The sequence below is a fragment of the Apus apus genome, chromosome W (genome assembly GCF_020740795.1).
Source record: "Apus apus isolate bApuApu2 chromosome W, bApuApu2.pri.cur, whole genome shotgun sequence".
NCBI lineage: Eukaryota > Metazoa > Chordata > Aves > Apodiformes > Apodidae > Apus > Apus apus.
In genome coordinates, this window is record NC_067311.1 from 343,102 (window position 1) to 365,108 (window position 22,007).

A 22,007-nucleotide genomic window follows, 5' to 3' on the forward strand; every position below is an offset into this window, starting at 1 on the left:
TGACATTGATAGTAAATCAAGAATTTCTTTTCTACATGCTGGATAGGCTAAAAATCCAACTTCTTTGCACAGCCTCCTGTCTAAAAATGTATCTTCAGCACAAGATCATAGAATTCCAGACTAGTTTGGGTTGGAAGGGACCTTAAAGATCATCCAGTTCCAACCCCCTGCATGGGCAGGGACACCTCCCACCAGCCCAGGTTGCTCCAAGCCCCATCCAACCTGCCCTTCAACACGGCCAGGGATGGGGCAGCCACAGCTTCTCTGGGCAACCTGGGCCAGGGTCTCACCACCCTCACAGCAAAGAATTTCTTCCTCATGTCTCACCTAAACCTCCCTTCTTCCAGTTTTAAACCATCACTCCACATCCTCTCACTACACAACCTTTGTCCTGGTTTGAGCCAGGATGAAGCCAATTTCCCTTTTTACTGATTTTTTTTTTCCTTCAGTGAGCTTTCTTTTAACTAGCAACACTCTGTTCTAGCTAAGGCTGATAAGACAGTGGAATGTTTTTCTAACTGCTGGGGCTTCACGGTCGCACCTTCACTCTGCCGGCTCAGACACTACGGGGAGATCTGTGACCCCCCCGTGGGAGGCTGAGTTAGACAGACAGCAAAACTGGCCAGAGATGTTCCATTCCATAGAGCTACGTAAGCTCAGAGGAAGGTCAGAGATCACAGAAGACACCTTCCTTCCTGCTCCTTCTTCCCTTCTCTCCCGTCCATGGCCGGCGTCCGGGGAGGACTCCGTCCATCCAGCACCACCGACCCTTAGGCTGGAGCTCTCCTGACCCTCATCACTCTGCGCTTCCTCCAGCAGCAGCTCCGGGATTTCTCGGGACTGTTCCAGCTCAGGGGAGTGTGGTGGGAGTTGCTGGGGGTGGGGGGAGGCGAGAGGCTCTTGCACATACCTGAACATATCTGAATATATCTGTATATATGTTCTTATATCATTAGTGTTTCATTAAAGCTGTGTAGTTGAGTTTTCAATCCAGCCAAGTCTCTCTCTTTTTCTCTCTCTCCTTCCCTACCTGGGTGGGAAGGGGAGGGGATCGAGAGCATTGTTGTCGGACCTGAGTCAAACACTGACACCCTTTAAAAAGTCCCTCCTGAGATCCCATAACCGATGTGAACATAACAAATTAACACATGAAAAACCTGTTTAGTGCCATGAAAGGGACAGAAAACCTCCTTGTCATGGTAGAAAAATATAATTGATAAAATATTTTCATCTCCAGCTGATAATATGACATATTTCTGGAGTATTAATTTTGCTTTAGTTGTTTAGCAAACTAAAGTGCAGGTACTAAAAATAAGGCTGAGTTGAGTCTTTGGTACTATCATTTTTCACCCTGGAATGTAACTGAATCCAGAGAAATATATAGATTTTATATTTATTTATATTTAAAAGGCAGCTAATTCTGCAGCTGATAGACCTGGTTTTACCTAATCTTTAGCAAGCCCAATTTTCTCAGATAAATCTGAAGCCTTTGCTTATAAAAGACCATTTCTTCCTAGTAAATGAATCAGGGGAACCTTTTAACATCTGCCCATGTACAGGAGGAAGATTAGGTTGGCTCTCTGCTAAACTAAAAACCAACTATTTATGAAATCCCTGCAGCTTTGAATATAATCAACTGTAATAACAAGATACAAGTTACCCCCCAAAATGTCTTTTTTTTTGTAACACTGCTTTTTAATAGCCCTCATAATGGCCGAATTAGAAGGACCCCAACTGAAATCATTCATCCCACATAAAACAAACATTGCTTTTTCTTCTTAGCTTTGTTTTACAAGCTCCATCATTTCCAGATGATGCTTGAGGGGCTGAGGAGTTTCAAGAATTAGATGTTTAAATAGACTGCTGCTTTCTATTTAGCATAGAAATCAAGGATAAATTTAAGAAGAACCTAAATATTTGACTTAGTTTAGCCCATTAAGGAGCACAAACTGAGAAGGCAAAGAAAAAAAAAGATATACAGAAATCTCATCCAAATGCAAAGTTTAACTCTTGTTATTAAGATGAGAGGAAAACTCATTGACATGGATGGAGCTCCAAGGCTTCATGTAACACCAGCTCCACACAGCAGGTAGGATTTAACAGGATTGGAAAGGAGCCAAGAAAAGAGTCAGCTTGGATTGGGAACTGTACCAGTACCATGAGGCTCTGCTACTGCAGACATTACAACCACAGAATCATAAAATCATGGAATGGTGAAGGTTGGAAGGGACCTTAAAGCTCAGCAGGTTCCAACCCCCCTGCCATGGGCAGGGACACCTCCCACCAGACCAGGCTGCACAAGCCCCATCCAACCTGCCCTTCAACACTTCAAGGGATGGGGCAGCCACAACCTCCCTGGGCAACCTGTTCCAGCACCTTACTGCCCTCATGGTGAAGAATTTCTTCCTGATGTCCAACCTAAATCTCCCCTCTTTCAGTTTTCATTCTCCCTTGTCCTATTACTGCCCTCTCTGGTGAACAAATAGAAATATAGACAGAAGAATGTCTATAAATATAGAAGTCATAGAATAATTTTGGTTGGAAAAGACCTTTAAGATCATCAAGTCCAACTGTTTCCCCAGCACCCTCAAGCCCTCTAGGGATGCTATATCCATCCATAACTCACTGCATTCCTATCCTATTTTTCCCTTTGGATTGCCAACATGCATTTATTTTTCTCCCTTAACTGCCATAGAAACAACACTTTTTGGACCAAGGGGTTAAAGGATGGCTCTTCACAGCAGGACATTTGTAAATATGAGAAGTCTAACATGACACTGAGAAAACTCCTTCACCATCAAAGAGCTAGTTAAGTGACAACCCTATGTATGAAATAATTGAAGATATCAGCACTATGTGGGATTATTTTTTAGAATATCTCCTAGCAGGTTGAAGCTCCATCTGGACAGAAGGCTAAAAGGTTAAAGGTAGAAGGTTAAAAAAAGTTAAACTGAAGTGAATTATAGAATATTTCCTATGTGGCTAGAAATCATCTTACCTGCACTCCTTTCTGTGAGTATTATTCTATTAAAGCAACTTAAGGATTTCAGCCCTCCTGGGTGGAAGAGGGAACTTCTCCACCATGGAGTGCTCAGATTCCTGATCACTACTCTGGGTGCTGAGTGACCCTCCATGGAGTTTGACTCCTGAGCCTTCACACCTCCCATCAGTAAACAAGACCTTGGGCTCCTACTGACCCCAAATCCCTTGTCCCCCTGGTGCATGAGATGATGGTGAAGGAAATTCAGAAAGCAAAGCAAAACCTGTGTATGCAAACAGGGACATGATGCACAGCAAAATATTTGAACCTCCAACTGTTCCTATCTTGGATTTTTATTCCCCTCCATTTTTGCATTGAGGAATCTGCATTTTTTTCCATTCCCTAAGTGAGGTAACTCTGAACCCCTGACATAAACCTGCCCAAATTCAAAATGTACTCTCTTCTTTTTCACCCCTTCCACTCCAAGAAATAGTGAAGGAGAATCTCTCCTCACCAGCTGTAGTTTAACAAGTCTTGAAGTCCTGGAAAACCAAACTGCATATCATGAAATCCTTAAAAAAATCAACTTTTGGGGGAGATGGGGGCTCCAACAACAGGTCTGATGTGCTACTTCCCAAAAAATGTCAACATGCCTTCGGTTGTGCTGCTAACCATCTGTGAGTTAACAAGATACATTAGGCTGTAATTAAATTACCAAGAAAATAATCAATTTGTTTACTTAAGTAATTTGTCTTGATTGGAACTGGAAGAAGCAAAATCCTCTCTTTTTTCACTACCAGTTTTCTTGTTTGTCAATATTTTGGGAAAATGGGCTTTTATTTTATGTAATGAAGCAATAAAAAAAAACCACAACTGTTTTTTTTTCCCCATTTCTTCAAGCCTGGAGATACTCGTGGCCAAGGACAACTCGAGCCAAGTGTGGTATTTCAAAATAGGTCATTGCTACTGTCCTGGTTTGAGCCAGGATGAAGCCAGTTTTTCTTTTGCTGATTCCTTTTTTCATTTCAGTGAGCTTTCTTCAACTAGCAACTGCGTGTTCTGCTAGGTTGATAAGACACTGGAATGTTTTTGTAATTGCTGGGCCCTCAAGGTCGTGCCTTTGCTCTGCCGGCTCAGACACTGCGGGGGGATCTGTGGCCCCCCCGTGGGAGGCTGGGTTAGACGAACAGCAAAACTGGCCAGAGATATTCCATCCCATATATCTACGTAGGCTCGGGGGAAGGTCGGAGATGACAGAAGAAAACTTCCTTCCTTCCTGCTTCGCTCTCTCGCCGCTTCGCTTCGCCTCTCTGTCTGCCTTCCTTCTCTCTCTCTCTCTTTCTTTTGTTCGTGGCCGGCGTCTGGGAAAACACCACCTGCCCATCATCGTCGACCTCAAGCCCTCCTGACCCTCGTAACTCTCTGCCTTTCTCCAGGAGCAGCTTCGGGAGTCCTCGGGATTGTCTCGACTGAGGGGAGTGCTGGGGGAGTTGCTGGGGGTGGGGGGAGGCGAGAGGCTTCTACCCACACCTTTGTATAATCACATATATATATATATATATATATCCTCTCATATCACACATTAGTATTCTAATTAAAGCTGCACGGTTCAGTTTTCAATCCAGCCAAGTCTCTCTTTTTTTTTTTTTTTTTCTCTCTCCTTCCCTACCTGGGTGGGAGGGGGAGGAGATCGAGAGCAGTGTTGTCAAACTGAGTCAAACGTTGACAGCTACTAAGAAAAAAACAACCCTTAAGAATCACAAACTGGTTTGGGTTGGAAGGGACCTTAATGATCATCTAGTTCCATATGGGCAGGGACAGCTCCCACCAGACCAGGTTGCTCTAACCCCATCCAACCTGCCCTTCAACACTGCCAGGGATGGGGCAGCCACAGCTTCCTTGGCCAATCTCTGGTGTCTCACCACCCTCAGAGTGAAGAATTTATTCCTAATATCCAATCTAAATCTCCCCTCTTCCAGTTTGAAACCATTCCCTCTCATCCAATTAGTAAATTAAGTAGCATAACAATTGGTCTAATTAAGGATCCTGTCCCTGAAGCAATGGTTTGATGACAGTGGGTTCTTCTCCCCTCCCTGCTGGCTCCTGAATCCCACCACAATGACACAGTTTAGCAGGAAAAGACCAGGAAATTGGTCAAACCTTAATAAACAAACCAACTTTTTCTTTTTTAAAGCCCAGCAAACCTCAACAAGAACAACAATTTAAAAGCCAACTGGGTCAGTTCCTCATTCTAGTTCCCAGCATGGGCATCAAACCATGGCCACAATGGAGAGGCCTCAACTCAACAACCCTGATGCTGTCATTTTCCTTCCAAATCCTGCCTGGCTTGAAGAAGGAACACACAGCATTGCCCATAATTTCTTTTTCAAAGTCTAGGACCCCCAAAATGAGTAGAAAGTCTCAAGACAAGACCATCAGCAACACCTGGAATAATTTTATGTATGACTTTTGACCCATGAAAATTCCCTTTGGATGACACAAAATGGTAAGAAAAAAAATACTGTAAATTAATAAATTGTACAAAATAAATAAATAATTTTTAAAAGATAAATACTTTTTAAAAATACATGTTTGACTGATCTGAATTAAACCTTTAAAGGGAACAGCTCCCTGAGCCATCCTCCTCCCCAGACATGAACCTGGGCAGAGCAGGCAAACTCAGTGCTGTTCCTTTCTTTAGCTCCACCCTGGGATTCCCAGATTCCTAAATTTTCTTACACAGAACACAAAGATGGGATTTTAGAAACAAAATAGGCTGAAGTAAGTGATTTTACCCTCCCCTACAGCAGCCTTTCCAACTGCTGTCCTCCTCCCCTCCCTACGTCACAGCAACAATAAAAGGGAAAAAAAATTGGGAAGTATTTTAGTTCCTGGGCTGGAATCCAGGGTGCTTCCCCAGCACTGCTCCAGGAGCTGCATTTCCCAGTTGTCTCCAGTTCTAAGAGGACAACCAAGTCCTGTGAGCACCTTGGGTCCTTCTTAGCTTAGTTAAAATGAAAACCAACATCTGTAAAATAGTTTACAAGGACCAAATTCACACACGGAAATATATATACATATATATACACCCACAGATATAGAAATACACCAGACTGGTTTGGGTTGGAAGGGACCTTCAAGATCATCTAGATCCAACCCCCTGCATGGGCAGGGACACCTCCCACCAGCCTAGGTTGCTCCAAGCCCCATCCAACCTGCCCTTCAACACTGCCAGGGATGGGGCAGCCACAGCTTCCCTGGGCAACCTGGGCCAGGGTCTCACCACCCTCACAGCAAAGAATTTCCTCCTCATGTCTTACTTGAATCTCCTCTCTTCCAGTTTAAAGTTTATGGAGGCCCTGTGCCCATGAACCCTGTCCCAAGCACTTCCTCCAACCCTCTGGGCTGTAATCCTGCATGTCATACAGAACTATCTCATGATATGGTGTATTTCAGGTATGAAAAGCCATCAGCTCCAGTCTCCCTTTGCCCTGGAAGTCAACTGGAAACCCCCCAGTTCTCCAGAACAGCTCAGCCATGAGGATACAGGCAGAATTTCAGAAATATCAAATGGTTTGGGTTGGAAGGGACCTTTCAAGGTCATCTAGTCCCAACCCCCTGCAGAGAGCAGGGATTTCTGCCATTGGATCAGGTTGCTCAGAGCCCCATCCAACCTGAGCTGGCATGTTTCTAGGGTTGAGGCATCTCCCACCTCTCTGGACAATTCTTCCTGCTTATAGCTGGCATGACACTGGAGTTAATCACCTCTGATAAACAGGCCCCTAAGAGCCTTATCAATCACAACACTCAGAAAAGCTCAATGCATCCAAAAACACAACAGTGGAAGCTCTAACACCATGAGCTCCTATTCCTTGAGAAGCCAACCCATGGGAAAGGGCCACCAAAACCTTTCTCTGAAGTCTCAGAAGCTTTCAGTTGTTCATGCCCATGGAGATGGCAGAACTTTATCCAGCTTGTGTATCGCTCTCCCAGGAAAATGGGATCTCCTGCTCTTAGGAGAAGTGGGTTCTCCTGCTCTTTGAACACAAACTAACTTGAGAAGGTTCTTGCTGAAATGTTTCAAGTTCCAAAAAATTAAAGGTCAGACAGCAACTTCTAGGAGAGAAACCAGAAACCCTAAAAGCACAAGGATTGGAAGGAGCTATACATCCATCAGGACATGGACAGTGGGAATACACAGGGAAAACCTGCAATTTGCTTTATAAACCCAAGTTTCTCTAAATAAAATGGGCCTCTAGTTTGTATGGTACAAGTCACCAATCAAAACTACAAGATGCAGGTTAAGAAACCTGGTTAGTTCAAGTCATTGTGATATCCAATGATATTTTGAGGTATTTTTATACTTCATGCTAGAGTCATCTGATACATCAAGTCTCCAGCAGGCATGTCCTGGAACGTGGATTAATGCTGAAAATAAAACAGTTGTTACAGTTTAATCCTCAAAAATCCACAGCAACTGATAAATCAACTTTTTCCTTACACAGTGCAGCAGTGAGAGCTCAGATGGGTCCAAAGATACTTCAGGAGTATAAAGATATTATTCAAGCCCTTGGAAAGTGTCTTCTTGTACTGAAACTAGAGATTTTCCAGCAAGCCATGCAATGAAATTACAAAATTGTTGCCTATTTGTGGCTGCTGGCTCAGGAAACTACAGAACCTGGATGGATCCCTGTGTTCAGAACATACCAAATTGCCTGCAGGAATTCCCAAAAGATCACTGGGAATTGTTTTCAATCACTTTTAGGCATTTTTAATCTACCGTGGAGGCCAAAGCCCTGTTCTTAAAATTAATTCTTTCAACTGGAGGATTTAAATCTCCTGAAATACAAATGCCTTGAGAAGTGCAAGTTGGCAGAGTACAGAAATTCTCTCAGCTATGAACAGTTGTGGTTTTTCTTGCCATCAAAAGAAGTGTGGCCAGCAGGGCCAGGGAGGGGATTCTGCCCCTCTACTCTGCTCTGGTGAGACCCCACCTGGAGTGCTCTGTCCTGCTCTGGAGCCCTCAGCCCAGGAAGAACATGGAGCTGTTGAAGAGGGTCCAGAGTAGGACATGATGATCCAAGGGCTGGAGCAGCTCTGCTCTGGAGACAGGCTGGGAGAGTTAGGGTGTTCAGCCTGGAGAAGAGAAGGCTCCAGGGAGACCTTAGAGCACCTTCCAGGGCCTGAAGGGGCTCCAGGAAAGCTGGGGAGGGACTTGGGACAAGGGCAGGGAGGGATGGGATGAGGGGGAATGGATTAAAACTGGGAGAGGGGAGATTGAGGTGAGACATGAGGAGAAAATTCTTTGGTGTGAGGGTGGTGAGACCCTGGCCCAGGTTGCCCAGAGAAGCTGTGGCTGCCCCATCCCTGGAGGTTTTTAAGGCCAGGCTGGATGAGGTTTTGTGCAGCCTGGTCTAGTGGTTGGGTTCCCTACTCATGGCAGGGGGGTTGGAACCTGATGATCTTTAAGGTCCCTTCCAACCTTCGCTATTCCATGATTCTATTATTTTTTTTGTGTGTATTTCTTTCAATAAAGACATTTCAGACATGCCATCATTCCTGCAGGTTCCTGTATTTTGGTGGCAGTGGTTGCTGAGCTGTCACATCCTTTGCTAAATCTCTGCAGATTTCAGGATGTGCTACTTCCATTTTGAAACACCTACTAAAACATCAAGGTTGATACTCACATAATCAGGAAGGGGAGAGTCATTTGAACCCAAGGATCCTCTCAAGGACTGTGTGGCTTGCTCCAGAACTTTGTTGTGTTTTTTAGACAGCAAAGAAAATAAACTGGAAGGAGAAAAAAAGGGAAAAATAATTAGAACAACTTCAAAATAACACCATGAAACAGTTCCACTACCAAGGGTATCAACACAAACTTTATTAAAGAGATTTTTTTTCAAATGCAATGCACATTTATAGCATTTCTTTCTTTATTTAACACCTGGGCTGTGCAAGAGGAGAACCTGAAGCAGAGATATTCTCTACAATAAAGTCTGAAGAGCATCAGATGCTTGTGGGTCAATCCTTAGAAGGAGAAACCAGCACAGAAGGAATGGAAAACATGCAGTTTTAGTTCATCACCAGTTGGCTAAAATGCAATTTTTCAGTGCAATGTCTCATGCAAAACATCCTGAAGGACCCTGTGCATTATCCAGCTCAATAACTTCATGGCTTAGTAGAAAGAATCCAAGGGCATCACAGAAGCTTTGGGTATTTGGAGGCTAAGATTTTGTACCTGACTCATATTCTTTTCAAATTTATTTTAAATTAAAATTATAAATTATCTGTGAAATCAGAGGGCCAAATACATACAAATGAACATTTTTTTGGTGCATTTAGAAGAAAAAACAACATAGCAAGGACACTGGAAGGATAGTGTCATCTGATATACGTGGAGAATCTAACTTGATTGCCATGGTGGAAGGAGGTATGAGAAGCGCAAGACTGAGGCCACCAGCCAGTGCTTAGTGACTTGGAGGAGTCAGATCATTCTGGATTTCCAGATAACTCACTGTGCTCCTCCCCAGATTGTTAAAGCTCCTAAATTAGAAAGACTTCTGTATTTAAAAGCTTTCCTAGGATGACTGTGTTGGTCCTTGACAAGTAAGCACCAACAAAACTCATGAATGATGCTCTTGGAGCTGGTGAGACTTGGGCCAAGGAGCAGTGACAAACTTCTGGGTCAGCAGATTCAGTTACAAAACCCTAAAATCAGTTAATTAATTAAAAAAAAAAGTGGTAAAATACTACCTCAGTGTTATATTCTACATAGTGTCTATTTCTTGGAACTGAAGGACAACTTCAGGGCTTGGAAAGCTTTTCTGCCTCAAGAAATGATGCTCAGCATTTGAAGAAGTCCTCTTAATTTTTTTTACTTGAAATAGACCATTGATCTTATATTCTTCACAGTGGGTAGGAGTAGATTCCTCAGAGCATCAGTGCTCATCCCTTTGTTGCTAGTCAAGAGCCTCAGGAAAAGGCTTCTCCAACACTTCTCACCAGCAGAAGGATTTAGTTTCACTTCTCAAGGCCAAATCTCACCCCTCAAGAGCCAACTCAATAAATTCCACCACTCCCAACACCTCTTCACAGAATAACAGACTGTTTAGGGGTTGGAAAGGACCTCTGGAGATCATTGAGGCCAACACCCCTGCCAGAGCAGGACCAATTCTAGGGCAGGTCACACAGAAATACATCTTGAAAGTCTCCAGAGAAGGAGACTCCAGAACCTCTCTGGGCAGCCTGTCCCAGAGCTAAATCTTCAGTCAGATACTTAGAACAGATTAACAGCCTTTTAAGGACAACCTTCACCACACTTAAGGCACCTAATTAACCTCCATGAGAGCCCCTGGGTAGGTTCTACCATCCTCAAGGTTCATCCAGCACGAGGAACAGGCTCAAGATGGCACAGCCTGATGCCTTGGCTGCCGCACTAAGACACGACGGCTGGTGCTGTGACAACCACAACTGGACCAATACAGCAAGAACATCAGGTGACATGACAAGACCTCTGTGGTGGTTATGAGGGAGTAGAACATTTGGTGTCTGGAGGATAACACAATGCCTTTGACGTCATGCAAACTGGAAGCTTATTTTTCCCTTCTAGCTCACCAGCACAGCCTCAACGAGACGTGTCATTCCTGGGACCAAATGCCAACCTCCCACTAACTCAGCTATTAGTCAAAACCACCAGAACATTCCCAACATTTCCCATTAAAAAGGGAAGAAGCCACACACAGCAATAAGATCTACTAGTAGGTCTCCCACCTTTTCCCCCCTCCCATAATCTGCTGTTGTATCCACAGGCTGAAAGTTTCATTCTGAGCACAATCTGGATTTAGAAACTGGCCCACAGTGTGAAGGAGCAGAGCTACTTTTTGGCTCACTGGTGGTTCTGAAGGCTCAGATTTTAGAGATGCTGTCATAGAATCATAGAACCATTAAGGTTGGAAGGGACCTTAAAGATCATCAAGTTCCAACCCCCCTGCCATGTGCAGGGAACCCAACCACTAGACCAGGCTGCACAAACCTCATCCAGCTTGGCCTTAAAAACCTCCAGGGTTGGGCATCAACAACCTCCCTGGGCAACCCATTCCAGTTCCTCACCGCCTTTAGAGTGAACAATTTCTTCCCAATATCCAACCTGAATCTCCCCTCTCTCGGTTTAAAACCTTCACCCCTTGTCCTATCACTGTCTTCTCGGATGAAAAGCCCCTCCCCAGCTTTCCTGGAGCCCCTTCAGGCACTGGAAGGTGCTCTAAGGTCTCCCTGGAGCCTTCTCTTCTCCAGGCTGAACACCCCAACTCTCCCAGCCTGTCTCCAGAGCAGAGCTGCTCCAACCCTCTCATCATTTCTGTGCCCTCCTCTGGACTCTCTCGAACAGCTCCATGTCCTTCTTGTGCTGAGGACTCCAGAACTGGACACAATACTTCAGGTTGGATCTCACAAGAGCTGAGTAAAGAGGCAGAATCACCTCTCTTGACCTGTTGGCCACACTCAGAATACAGTTTTCTACTAGAATACTTCTCCTCTTTCTTCTGTTCTTCTCCACTGACTGCCATGGGGTCATCAACCATTAGAAGGACACTTCCTAAAAGTTATAAATTATGTTCAGAACAAGAAATATGTGTTCATACCTCAACCCATCTCTCATTCCAGAAGTATTTATGGACCAATGTTTAGGAAACAAATGAAGAGGTTGAAATCACAGCAAGATGAAATACTAACTGATGTCTATGACAGATCATCAAACCACGGATGAGCTCAACCTCAAGGTCTCATATTTCTGATTTTATATGAATTATGAAAGCACGGGTTTCTTAACTCTTAATAACCATGAAGCATTTCTGTTGAATTTAACACAAGGCTGAACCTCAATCAATAAAGAAACTTGTCCAGATTAAACACTAATGGTTGCATGAACACAAGTGATGCGATGATTTGTTATTTGCACACACAGTAAAATTCAAACCAGTAATATAAAACTTAAAGGCTTTCAACAAACCCATTCCACAAAGACAGTGGATCAAAAAAAAAAACACAACAAAACCCAACCCAACAGTCAGTAGTGTTGAAAATTCTTTTATGAACTTTCTTCTTGGTCCACCAAAAATCACAAGGCAACAATCATGAAAAAAAAGAAGCTTCTGCAAGTTCTATAGAAAGTCTGATTTAGAGCAAAATGAGCCTATAAAGTGTAGAATCATAGAATGGTGAAGGTTGGAAGAACCTTAAAGATCATCAGGGTCCAACCTCCCTGCTATGAGCAGGGACACCTCCCACCAGACCAGGCTGCACAAGCCTCATCCAACCTGGCCTTGAACACCTCCAGGGAGCTCTCCACACACCTCCAGGGGTATTTCTCACATACAAGAAAGGAATATATAAAATGCACCATTTAAAACTAAAACATTAGAAAAAAAGTAAGAGAATTAAAATTAGAGGATGGATGTAAATCCAAAATTAGAATTTGCCAACAACTGGAGCCTTCTGGAAGCTTTGGAGAAGAAGGATAAAAAGTAGTGGTGCATCTTATTTTAAGAAAGTAAAAAGGAAAATGCAAGAAAAGGACATGCCAGTTAAGCCAGAGCATAATAATGGATCAACTACTGAGACTCTTTCAAAAGAAGATCTCATCAGCATAGGAAAGCAGATCTTGAATCCTGAAACAACTTTTCTTCATAGGGCCAAACAGGAAGAAATTCTTTGCTGTGAGGGTGGTGAGACCCTGGCCCAGGTTGCCCAGGGAAGCTGTGGCTGCCCCATCCCTGGCAGTGTTGAAGGGCAGGTTGGATGGGGCTTGGAGCAACCTGGTCTGGTGGGAGGTGTCCCTGCCCATGCAGGGGGGTAGGAACTGGATCATCTTTCTAACCCAAAACATTCTATGATTTCACTGTCCATCTTTACAGACTCTACCCTACCTTGCACCTGCTGATGGAGAGTTGGCAACCACCCATAAAATCTCTATTTTCACCTTCTTGCTCTTCAGACTATGTCCTGGTTTGAGCCAGGATTAAGCCAATTTTTCTTTTCACTGATTTTTTTTTCCTTCAGTAAGCTTTCTTTTAACTAGCAACTGTGTGTTCTGCTAGGCTGATAAGACAGTGGAATGTTTTTCTAACTACTAAGGTTTCAAGGTTACACCTTCACTCTGCCAGCTCAGACACTATGGGGAGATCTCTGACCCCCCCGTGGGAGGCTGAGTTAGACAGACAGCAAAACTGGCCAAAGATATTCCATTCCATAGAGCTACGTAAGCTCAAAGGAAGGACAGAGATCTTAGAAGACAGCTTCCTCCTTCTTCTCGCCTTCTCTTCCGTCCATGGCCGGCGTCCGGGGAGGACTCTGCTCATCCATCACCGTCGACCCTTAGGCTGGAGCTCTCCTGACCCTCATAACTCTCTGCTTTCTCCAGCAGCAGCTCCGGGATTTCTCGGGACTCTTGCCAGTTCAGGGGAGTGCTGTGGGAGTTGCTGGGGGTGGGGGGAGGCGAGAGGCTTTTGCCCATATCTGAATATATCTGTATATAATTGTATATATTTTCTTGTGCGATTCATTAGTGTTTTAATTAAAGCTGTGTAGTTTAGTTTTCAATCCAGCCAAGTCTCTCTCTTTTTCTCTCTCTCCTTCCCTGCCTGGGTGGGGGGGGGAGGGGATCGAGAGCATTGTTGTCGGACCTGAGTCAAACGGTGACAGACTCCAAGATGGCCAGGAACGGACTGAAGGTTTGACAACATAAACCATACTGATTTCACTTTTAAGGTCCATTCCAACCCAAACCACTCTGGAATTCCACAAAAAACCAAGAGTTAGAGAGTGGGAAACCAACCCAGCAGATCCTAAAAGGTCACGATTGAGTTAATTGACAGAAAAAAGGAAGAAGGGTGGGACTTCCCCAACCCAAATCACTAGTGAGCCTCTCAAGGAGAAAAATATCACATAACCTGAGTATTCCAAAACTTTCTGTATATGCTGAGCACTTGGAAATTCAGCTGTTTGGAATCTTTTCTCCTCTCCTAGTTGAGAAGTTCACTGCAAACAAACTGAGCAGCATACAAACACAACACTCTATCTGCTGATGGAAAAAAAGAGCTCCATGGATCACAAATTAGGATGAAGAATGTTTTGAAACAATTCAGCAACACCTTGTGCTGTTTGTTCTCCCTGCTCTCATATACAGGCCAAATGGACCATTGTTCTCAATTTTCAGGAATTAAATGTAAGCTCAAAACACCAAAAATATGTTATACAAATGCTCCTTAAACAATAGGATTTTATAATGTGTGACCACCACAAAGATATCAGAAAAAACAACAACTCTTATATAGAAAGTATAAAAAATATCTACATTTTGAAACCTGACGTTGAAAAGTTAAAACTGTGTCTTAATTCCTGTATGTTTAAAGAACATTTAAAACCATAGGATCATAGAATGATTTGGGTTGGAAGGGACCTTAAAGATCATCCAGTTCCAACCCCCCTGCATGGGCAGGGACACCTCCCACCAGACCAGGTTGCTCCAAGCCCCATCCAACCTGCCCTTCAACACTGCCAGGGATGGGGCAGCCACAGCTTCCCTGGGCAACCTGGGCCAGGGTCTCACCACCCTCACACCAAAGAATTTCCTCCTCATGTCTCACCTCAATCTCCCCTCTTCCAGTTTTAATCCCTTCCCCCTCATCCCATGCCTCCCTGCCCTTGTCCCAAGTCCCTCCCCAAGGATTTTACATGAAACAGCCTGGTGCATTTGTTCTGATGTGACCTCTCATGTGCCCATCTTCAAGCAGATGAGCAATTCAGGTCATAGAATCATAGAATCATAGAATCCTAGGGGTTGGAAGGGACCTCGAAAGATCATGTAGTCCAACCCCCCTGCCAGAGCAGGGTCACCCAGAGCACATCACACAGGAAGGCGTCCAGGCGGGTTTTGAATGTCTCTGGTGAAGGAGACTCCCCAGCCTCCCTGGGCAGCCTGTCCCAGGGCTCTGTCACTCTCACAGTAAAAAATTTTTTTCTGATATTCACCTTAAACCTCCTGTGCTCCAATTTGCATCCATTACTCCTTGTCCTATCACTGGTCATCACTGAAAAAAGCTTAACTCCATCTTCTTGACACTCACCCCTTACATATTTGTAAACATTGATGAGGTCACCCCTCAGTCTCCTTTTCTCCAAACTAAAGAGACCCAGCTCCCTCAGCCTTTCCTCATAAGGGAGATGTTCCACTCCCTTCATCATCTCTGTGGCTCTGCCCTGGACTCTTTCCAGCAGTTCCCTGTCCTTCCTGAACTGAGGGGCCCAGAACTGGACACAATACTCCAGATGCGGCCTCACCAAGGCAGAATAGAGGGGGAGGAGAACCTCTCTTGACCTACTAACCACCCCCTTTCTAATGCACCCCAGGATGCCATTGGCCTTCTTAGCCACAAGGGCACACTGCTGGCTCATGGTCATCCTCCTGTCCACCAGGACCCCCAGGTCCCTTTCACCCACACTGCTCTCCAGCAGGTCAGCCCCCAACCTGTACTGGTACGTGACATTTTTCTTCCCCAAATGCAAAACTCTACACTTGCCCTTGTTAAACTTCATCAGGTTTCTCCCCGCCCAAGTCTCCAGCCTGTCTAAGTCTCTCTGAATGGCAGCACAGCCTTCTGGTGTGTCAGCCACTCCTCCCAGCTTGGTGTCATCAGCAAACTTGCTGAGGGTACATTCTGTACCCTCATCCAGGTCGTTGATGAAGATGTTGAACAACACCGGTCCCAGTACCGACCCCTGAGGGACTCCACTAGTCACAGGCCTCCAACTAGATTCTGCCCCATTGACTACAACTCTCTGACTCCTTCCTTTCAACCAGTTCTTGATCCACCTCACTGCCTGATCATCAAACCCATACTTGATCAACTTATCTACAAGGATGCTGTGGGAGACGGTGTCAAATGCTTTACTGAAATCCTCTGCTTTTAAATGTCTGTGTAGGCATCTTATCCAGTACATGGGTAGTCCTCAGGCCAGCACACTCTCTATTTTTCTGTAATTCATTAAAAATTAGATCAAACCACAAAGTGGTGCTCTACTCCTCTACTCCACTCTTGTGAGACCCTACCTGCAGTACTGTGTCCAGTTCTGGAGCCCTCAGCCCAGGAAGAACATGGAGCTGTTGGAGAGAGTCCAGAGGAGGCCACAGAGATACTGAGAGGGCTGCAGCAGCTCTGCTCTGGAGCCAGGCTGGGAGAGTTGGGGTGTTCAGCGTGGAGAAGAGAAGGCTCCAGGGAGACCTTAGAGCACCTTCCAGTGCCTGAAGGGGCTCCAGGAAAGCTGGGGAGGGACTCGGGACAAGGGCAGGGAGGGAGAGGATAAGGGGGGATGGATGAAAACTGGAAGAGGGAGATTGAGGTGAGACATGAGGAGGAAATTCTTTGCTGTGAGGCTGGTGAGACCCTGGCCCAGGTTGCCCAGAGAAGCTGTGGCTGCCCCATCCCTGGAAGTGTTGAAGGGCAGGTTGGATGGGGCTTGGAGCAACCTGGGCTGGTGGGAGGTGTCCCTGCCCATGCAGGGGGGTTGGAACTGGATGATCTTTAAGGTCCCTTCCAACCTGAACTATTCCATGATTTTATGAGGCAAAGTACATTCAGGAAAGGTTAAAGCTATGGCAAAAAAAATAAAATACATGCAGTCTAGGATAAAGAGAATACATGTTTGTAAAGCTCAGACTAATTAGAAGGTTTATTCTGAGGTAAATATCCCTGAATTTGTTTTAGGTGTCCCAAGGCAGGAATGTAAATCCTTTTAGTGTTCTTTGTCCTGTTAATAATTTATAAGAATATGGAGAGGGCAATGGGAGCTGCAGTATTTCCATTTCATCCACTTGCTTTTAATTCAACAGGAGAAGTATTTCAGAGCTGCTGAGAGAAGACATTTGTCTTAAATTAGGACAAAACTCTGTGGGTGAGAATTAGAGGAAATTGCTGGAGAAAGCAGCCTGAGCAAAACTCCCACCCAAAAACCCAAAGACATACTCAGAACAATGAAACAACAAGAAGAAAATTAAGAAGCCATCACTGCCATGCAACCTAGGGTCCAAATCTCTAGTCCTTGAGCAGCTTCTATTTGGCAGAGCTTGGCTCAAACACACTGGGTGTGCAGAAAGATGTGTATGTCTCCATCTTTGGATCATTGTTACAATTAAAAAGAAAACTGCTGGGATCTCTGTGCTCACACTGACAGGAAAGAATCTGGATCCATGTTAGGAGCTATCGAACCGCTTTGGCGGTAAAAGCCCTCTAAGATCATCCAGTCCAACCATTCACCCAGCCCTGCCAAGGCCACCACTAACCCATGGCCCTCAGCACCACATCTACACGGCTTGGAAACCCCTCCAGGGATGGGGACTCCAGCCCTGCCCTGGGCAGCCTGGGCCAGGGCCTGACAACCCTTGCCAGCAAGAAATGCTGCCCAAGATCCCATCTCAGCCTCCCCTGGCACCACTGGAGCCCATCTCCTCTTGTCCCATCCCTTGTTCCTGGGGAGCAGAGCCCGACCCCCCTGGCTCCAACCTCCTCTCAGGCAGCTGCAGAGCCAGCAGGTCTCCCCTCAGCCTCCTTTGCTCCAGGCTGGACACCCCCAGCTCCCTCAGCTGCTCCTCCTCACACTCGTGCTCCAGCCCCTTCCCCAGCTCCCTTGCCCTTCTCTGGACATGCTCCAACATTAAATCCAGAGAGTTAACACACTGATTCCATATACAGAAGATCACAGGATGTTTGTTGCTAACAGCTCTCTTCAGGCTAAGACTTAAATAAAACCATGCTTCTGTCACCCAGAGTCCTCACCACACATCGCCCACACCCTGTCCTTAAAGCAGCTCCGCATAGTGAGGGTTCAGCTTTTCAGACATGCTGATAATGAATCCTTCATTGGAGCCTCCCTTGAACCTTGGAAATAATATCATGGCTTTATCTTAACTTCAAAAGACTGAGTTCCAATACTGAAGCAGAACAACAAGAAACAAGTTGCTAGGAGGACATTATCATGCAGTGAACAGATAATACTAGTTTTGTCTTACCATAAAATGGTTTGGGTTGGAAGGGACCTTAAAGATCATCCAGCTCCAACCCCCTGCATGGGCAGGGACGCCTCCCACCAGACCAGGTTGCTCCAAGCCCCATCCAACCTGCCCTTCAACACTGCCAGGGATGGGGCAGCCACAGCTTCCCTGGGCAACCTTTGAGGGTGGTGAGACACTGGCTCAGGTTGCCTATCCTGGCAGCTCACAGCAGGAAGAGTCTTGCCAGCATCCTCAAGAACCTCCATCTTTGACCATCCCTTCATCTTCTATACAAACACATCCCATATTTAGCAAAAAAGCCTGTCTTAACCATGTTTTATAAACCAACCTTGACAGAGCTAAAATGAAATAAGGGTTTTTCACAGATTTTTGCCTGTCAGGGGGTTTAAATTTTGATCTCCAGTGAAAAAAGGTGTTACAGACCTAACTGGATTTAGAAACATGACATGGGCATGAAGAGCCCTTATTGCAAGAGAAAGCAGATTTTATTTTAGGTAACAGTTCAAAGTTATTGTTCATTACTTTTTCAGTAGGAAAAGGGTCATGATTTTCCATCCTGAATGACCTTGTTCACCACTGAACTTGTCATTCTCAAGAGAGGTTCTTTCACTGCCATCAGACCAACACGCTCCAGACTTAGGATTGGTGGGACAACTGATACAGATTTGATTTCATGACTCATTTCAGATACTTGCAGTTGTGTAATATTTTTTCCATCCTGCAAACCAACATGATATATATGGTTGTTTTTTTTTTAAGTCTCAGTCCCAAGTTGCACAGTAATTAAATTTACATTGTCTTCAATTTAGTTGGAAATTAACCTCATTCCCACAGAGAAAAGAGGTTGTGTTTTTCCTCTTTACCTCCCACTCAGTTTTATCAATTTTATTCCCCTGGGTAATCCTTTTCTGCCTCTATCAAGTAAAAAAATCCTCCCAAATCCCTAAAACAACCCCCCAAAAAAGTCATATGCAAAATGTTCCTTTTTAGAAGACAAATTTCTGTGATGTTCCAGATCATTCTGTTTTTCTCAGAGCCAAGAAAATAGTTCCAAGAACTTAATTAGTCTGATTGTAAAGCAAAGGAGGAGAGGCTGAGGGAGCTGGGGTTGTTTAGCCTGGAGGAGACTCAGGAGGGACCTTCTCCCTCTCTACAACTCCCTGAAGGGAGGTTGGAGTCAAGTGGGGTCAGGCTCTTCTCCCAGGCAACCAGTGACAGGATGAGAGGGCCTGGCCTGAAGCTGCTCCAGGGGAGGGTTAGGTTGGATATCAGGAAGCACTTCCCATGGAAAGGGTGATCAGACATTGGGATGGACTGCCCAGGGAAGTGGTGGAGGCACCATCCCTGGAGGTGCTCAAGGAAAGGCTGGATGTGGCACTTAGTGCCATGGTCTGGCTGCTGTGGTGGTGTTGGTCATAGGCTGGACTTGATGATCTCAGCCTCAATAACTGTGATTCTGTGATTCAAACACCAACAGTTTTCTATAACCCTCAGGGGTTGGGATTTTAATTCCCCTACACCTTGGGAAAGAAATGACCAAGCTGGAGCACGGGACCAAACTGTATTTCAGTTGGCTACTCAGGAGAGAAATGACATGGCTTTCTAGGCACATACAGGCACCTTTCTGAATTTAAATTTATCCAGGTGACAATCAAAGGGTGTGCAAAGATGAGTCTTCACAGCCCTGTTGGTGTAACCTAGATTAAGCTGAGGCCAAAACCATGCTGGATGCTAAAGCAATTTGTAAATGTGATCAACTAAACAAGGAGTATAAAGGTTCTCAGAAGGCCAGGTTGGATGGGGCTTGGAGGAAGCTGGTCTAGTGGGAGGTGTCCCTGCCCATGCCAGGGAGTTAGAACTGGGTGATCTTCAAGGTCCCTTCCAACCCAAACCATCTGCGAGTCTACAATTTGTAGGACCATGCACTACCAAACACATCTGAAGAGCTTCAGTGGTATCTAACAGCCAGTAGGGGAGATGCTCAGCTTCAGCAGGGTAGAGGCTCCTCTGAGGCTCACTCCTCAGAGGAAGACCACTAAGCTGGACTGCACTTCAATCCATGCAAAGGATGAATGTCAGAGTTGAATTTTCCACCCACTGGAAGTAAAAAAACCCTATAACTCTATTCTTGACTCTTCAATTGGCCTGAGAGGTCACATCTCTTGGACCTACCTTATTTTTATCCTACCTATGAAATTGGATTCTTCTCTTTCATAAAATGTTCTGATAACTAGTAAGGAACAGAGATGAGCTGTGATACCAAACATTATGCTCTAAGAAGTATTTAAAATCACCACGTCTGTGAGGCAGGCCCATTAAAATGGAAACTTTAAAATCTTCTTTCATTATTGTCCATGTCTTGAACTAGTTTTCAGCTAGGCTGATGCTCCAGAAAACTCTTCCAGCATTTAGAAGCCAAACACTAATCACCATCCTGGAGGCTACACTGGGGCTGCAGGATTAGTCATCTTTGGAAACCTCTTGTGGTTGTTCTTATTTTCCTCTCCCACTGCTTTTTTCTGATCTGTGGCTGAGACCATTCTCATCAATGTGTTCTCACCAATTCAGCTCCCAAACACTTGAAAGAACAAAACACTTCAGAATAGCTCACAGCTCCCAAGCCCTACATCCTGCTGTAGAGTGGAGATCCAAAACCTCCTTACACAACTCAAATCTAACCTTTGGAGGATTAGAAGAAAAAGCTGACTCATTCTTCCCCCTCTTTTCTCCCTCCCACATCTGCATTTCTTGGTATAACAGGCTGTGGTGAGGAATGGTGATACCCAAATGTGAGAAGAAATGACAGTTCTTGTAGTTGGGTGTTCTCGTAAGAAGCTGGAATGAGCAGAACAGAAGAAATAGTCCTTACAGTGTTACTAATGCTGCAAAACTGGAATATTTTGGGTCATTCAGATCAGTATGAATGGATCTGGATGCCAGTTTCCAAGGCTTTAGCAGCTACACCTCTGTTAACCAAGTAACAACATTCCCTGTTCCCTCAATCCAGATCCTTTCCTCCCCAATCTACCTGGGGGCTTTGCAGGCTCTGTGTCCTCCAGGGGAGCCCAGTCAGGTCTGAGGGGGCTTTGTCTTCACTGCCATGTGCTTATGACACCTCATTGATGTTGCAATTAGAATCACTAATTTAAACTGAAGAGTTGGACACTAGAGGCCACCCAGACCTACTCCAGAAGAACCATCAAGATGATGCTTCTAATCACTTCTATCTATTTATTTTTTCAAGAAAATATTAAATAAAGAAGCTTTCTAATTATGTTTTTAAAGGACTTTTTGACATTCATGCTACTTGGAGCTGCAATGAATTAGGAAAATGAAAACTCCCAGGTATTTTCACTAAGCGGCTCCACCCCGTGGCTCCTGTGCAGAACATCTCAGCAGCACATGTCATGACATCTGCTTTGAAACAGTCTGGGCTAAGTGAAAAAAAATCTGGGTTTTACTTCATATTTGACCTCTGGAACTCATCACTTTGCAACTACCACACTATTAAGTGTCCTGAAGTCAGCCAGTACCTGTGTGTAGAACAACCTTGCACCATCAGCCCCAAATCTCTCTACTCAGCCATAATATCTCAATAATCAAATGACATTTCAAGTGGGAGTCACCTACAATGTTAAGAACATGTTGTGAGCTTTTGTTTTGTTGGGTTTTGGTTTCGGTGTTTTTTTTTTCCAACTGCAACAACACAATGTTGGGTTTCTTGACTAAAAACTACTGCTGAATGAAAAGGTTCTATGATTTATGGAGTGGGATGCTTTGCATCCAACCTTAAAAGCCAACATCTTGTCTCCCATATTAAGAACATCTCCTATCAACTAGAGTAGTACCTAGAAAAGCTGGACCAGATGGTCCTTGAGATCCCTTCCAAGCTGGCATTCTAGGATTCTATGAATACATCTCTTGTTGCCTCTGTTCTTCTGAGTCCTTTCCCAAAACTTCATT

The 22,007-nt window shown here is 44.7% G+C and overlaps 1 protein-coding gene across 1 annotated transcript in view; it reads right to left on the bottom strand.

The window, feature by feature from the left end:
• Positions 1-22,007, bottom strand: part of DYM (dymeclin) — a 196,695-nt gene that overhangs the window by 47,799 nt on the left and 126,889 nt on the right. The window contains exon 14 of the mRNA XM_051641698.1: positions 8,668-8,770. Coding sequence (XP_051497658.1) covers positions 8,668-8,770 — 103 coding nt within the window. The remainder of the gene's footprint in view (positions 1-8,667; positions 8,771-22,007) is intronic.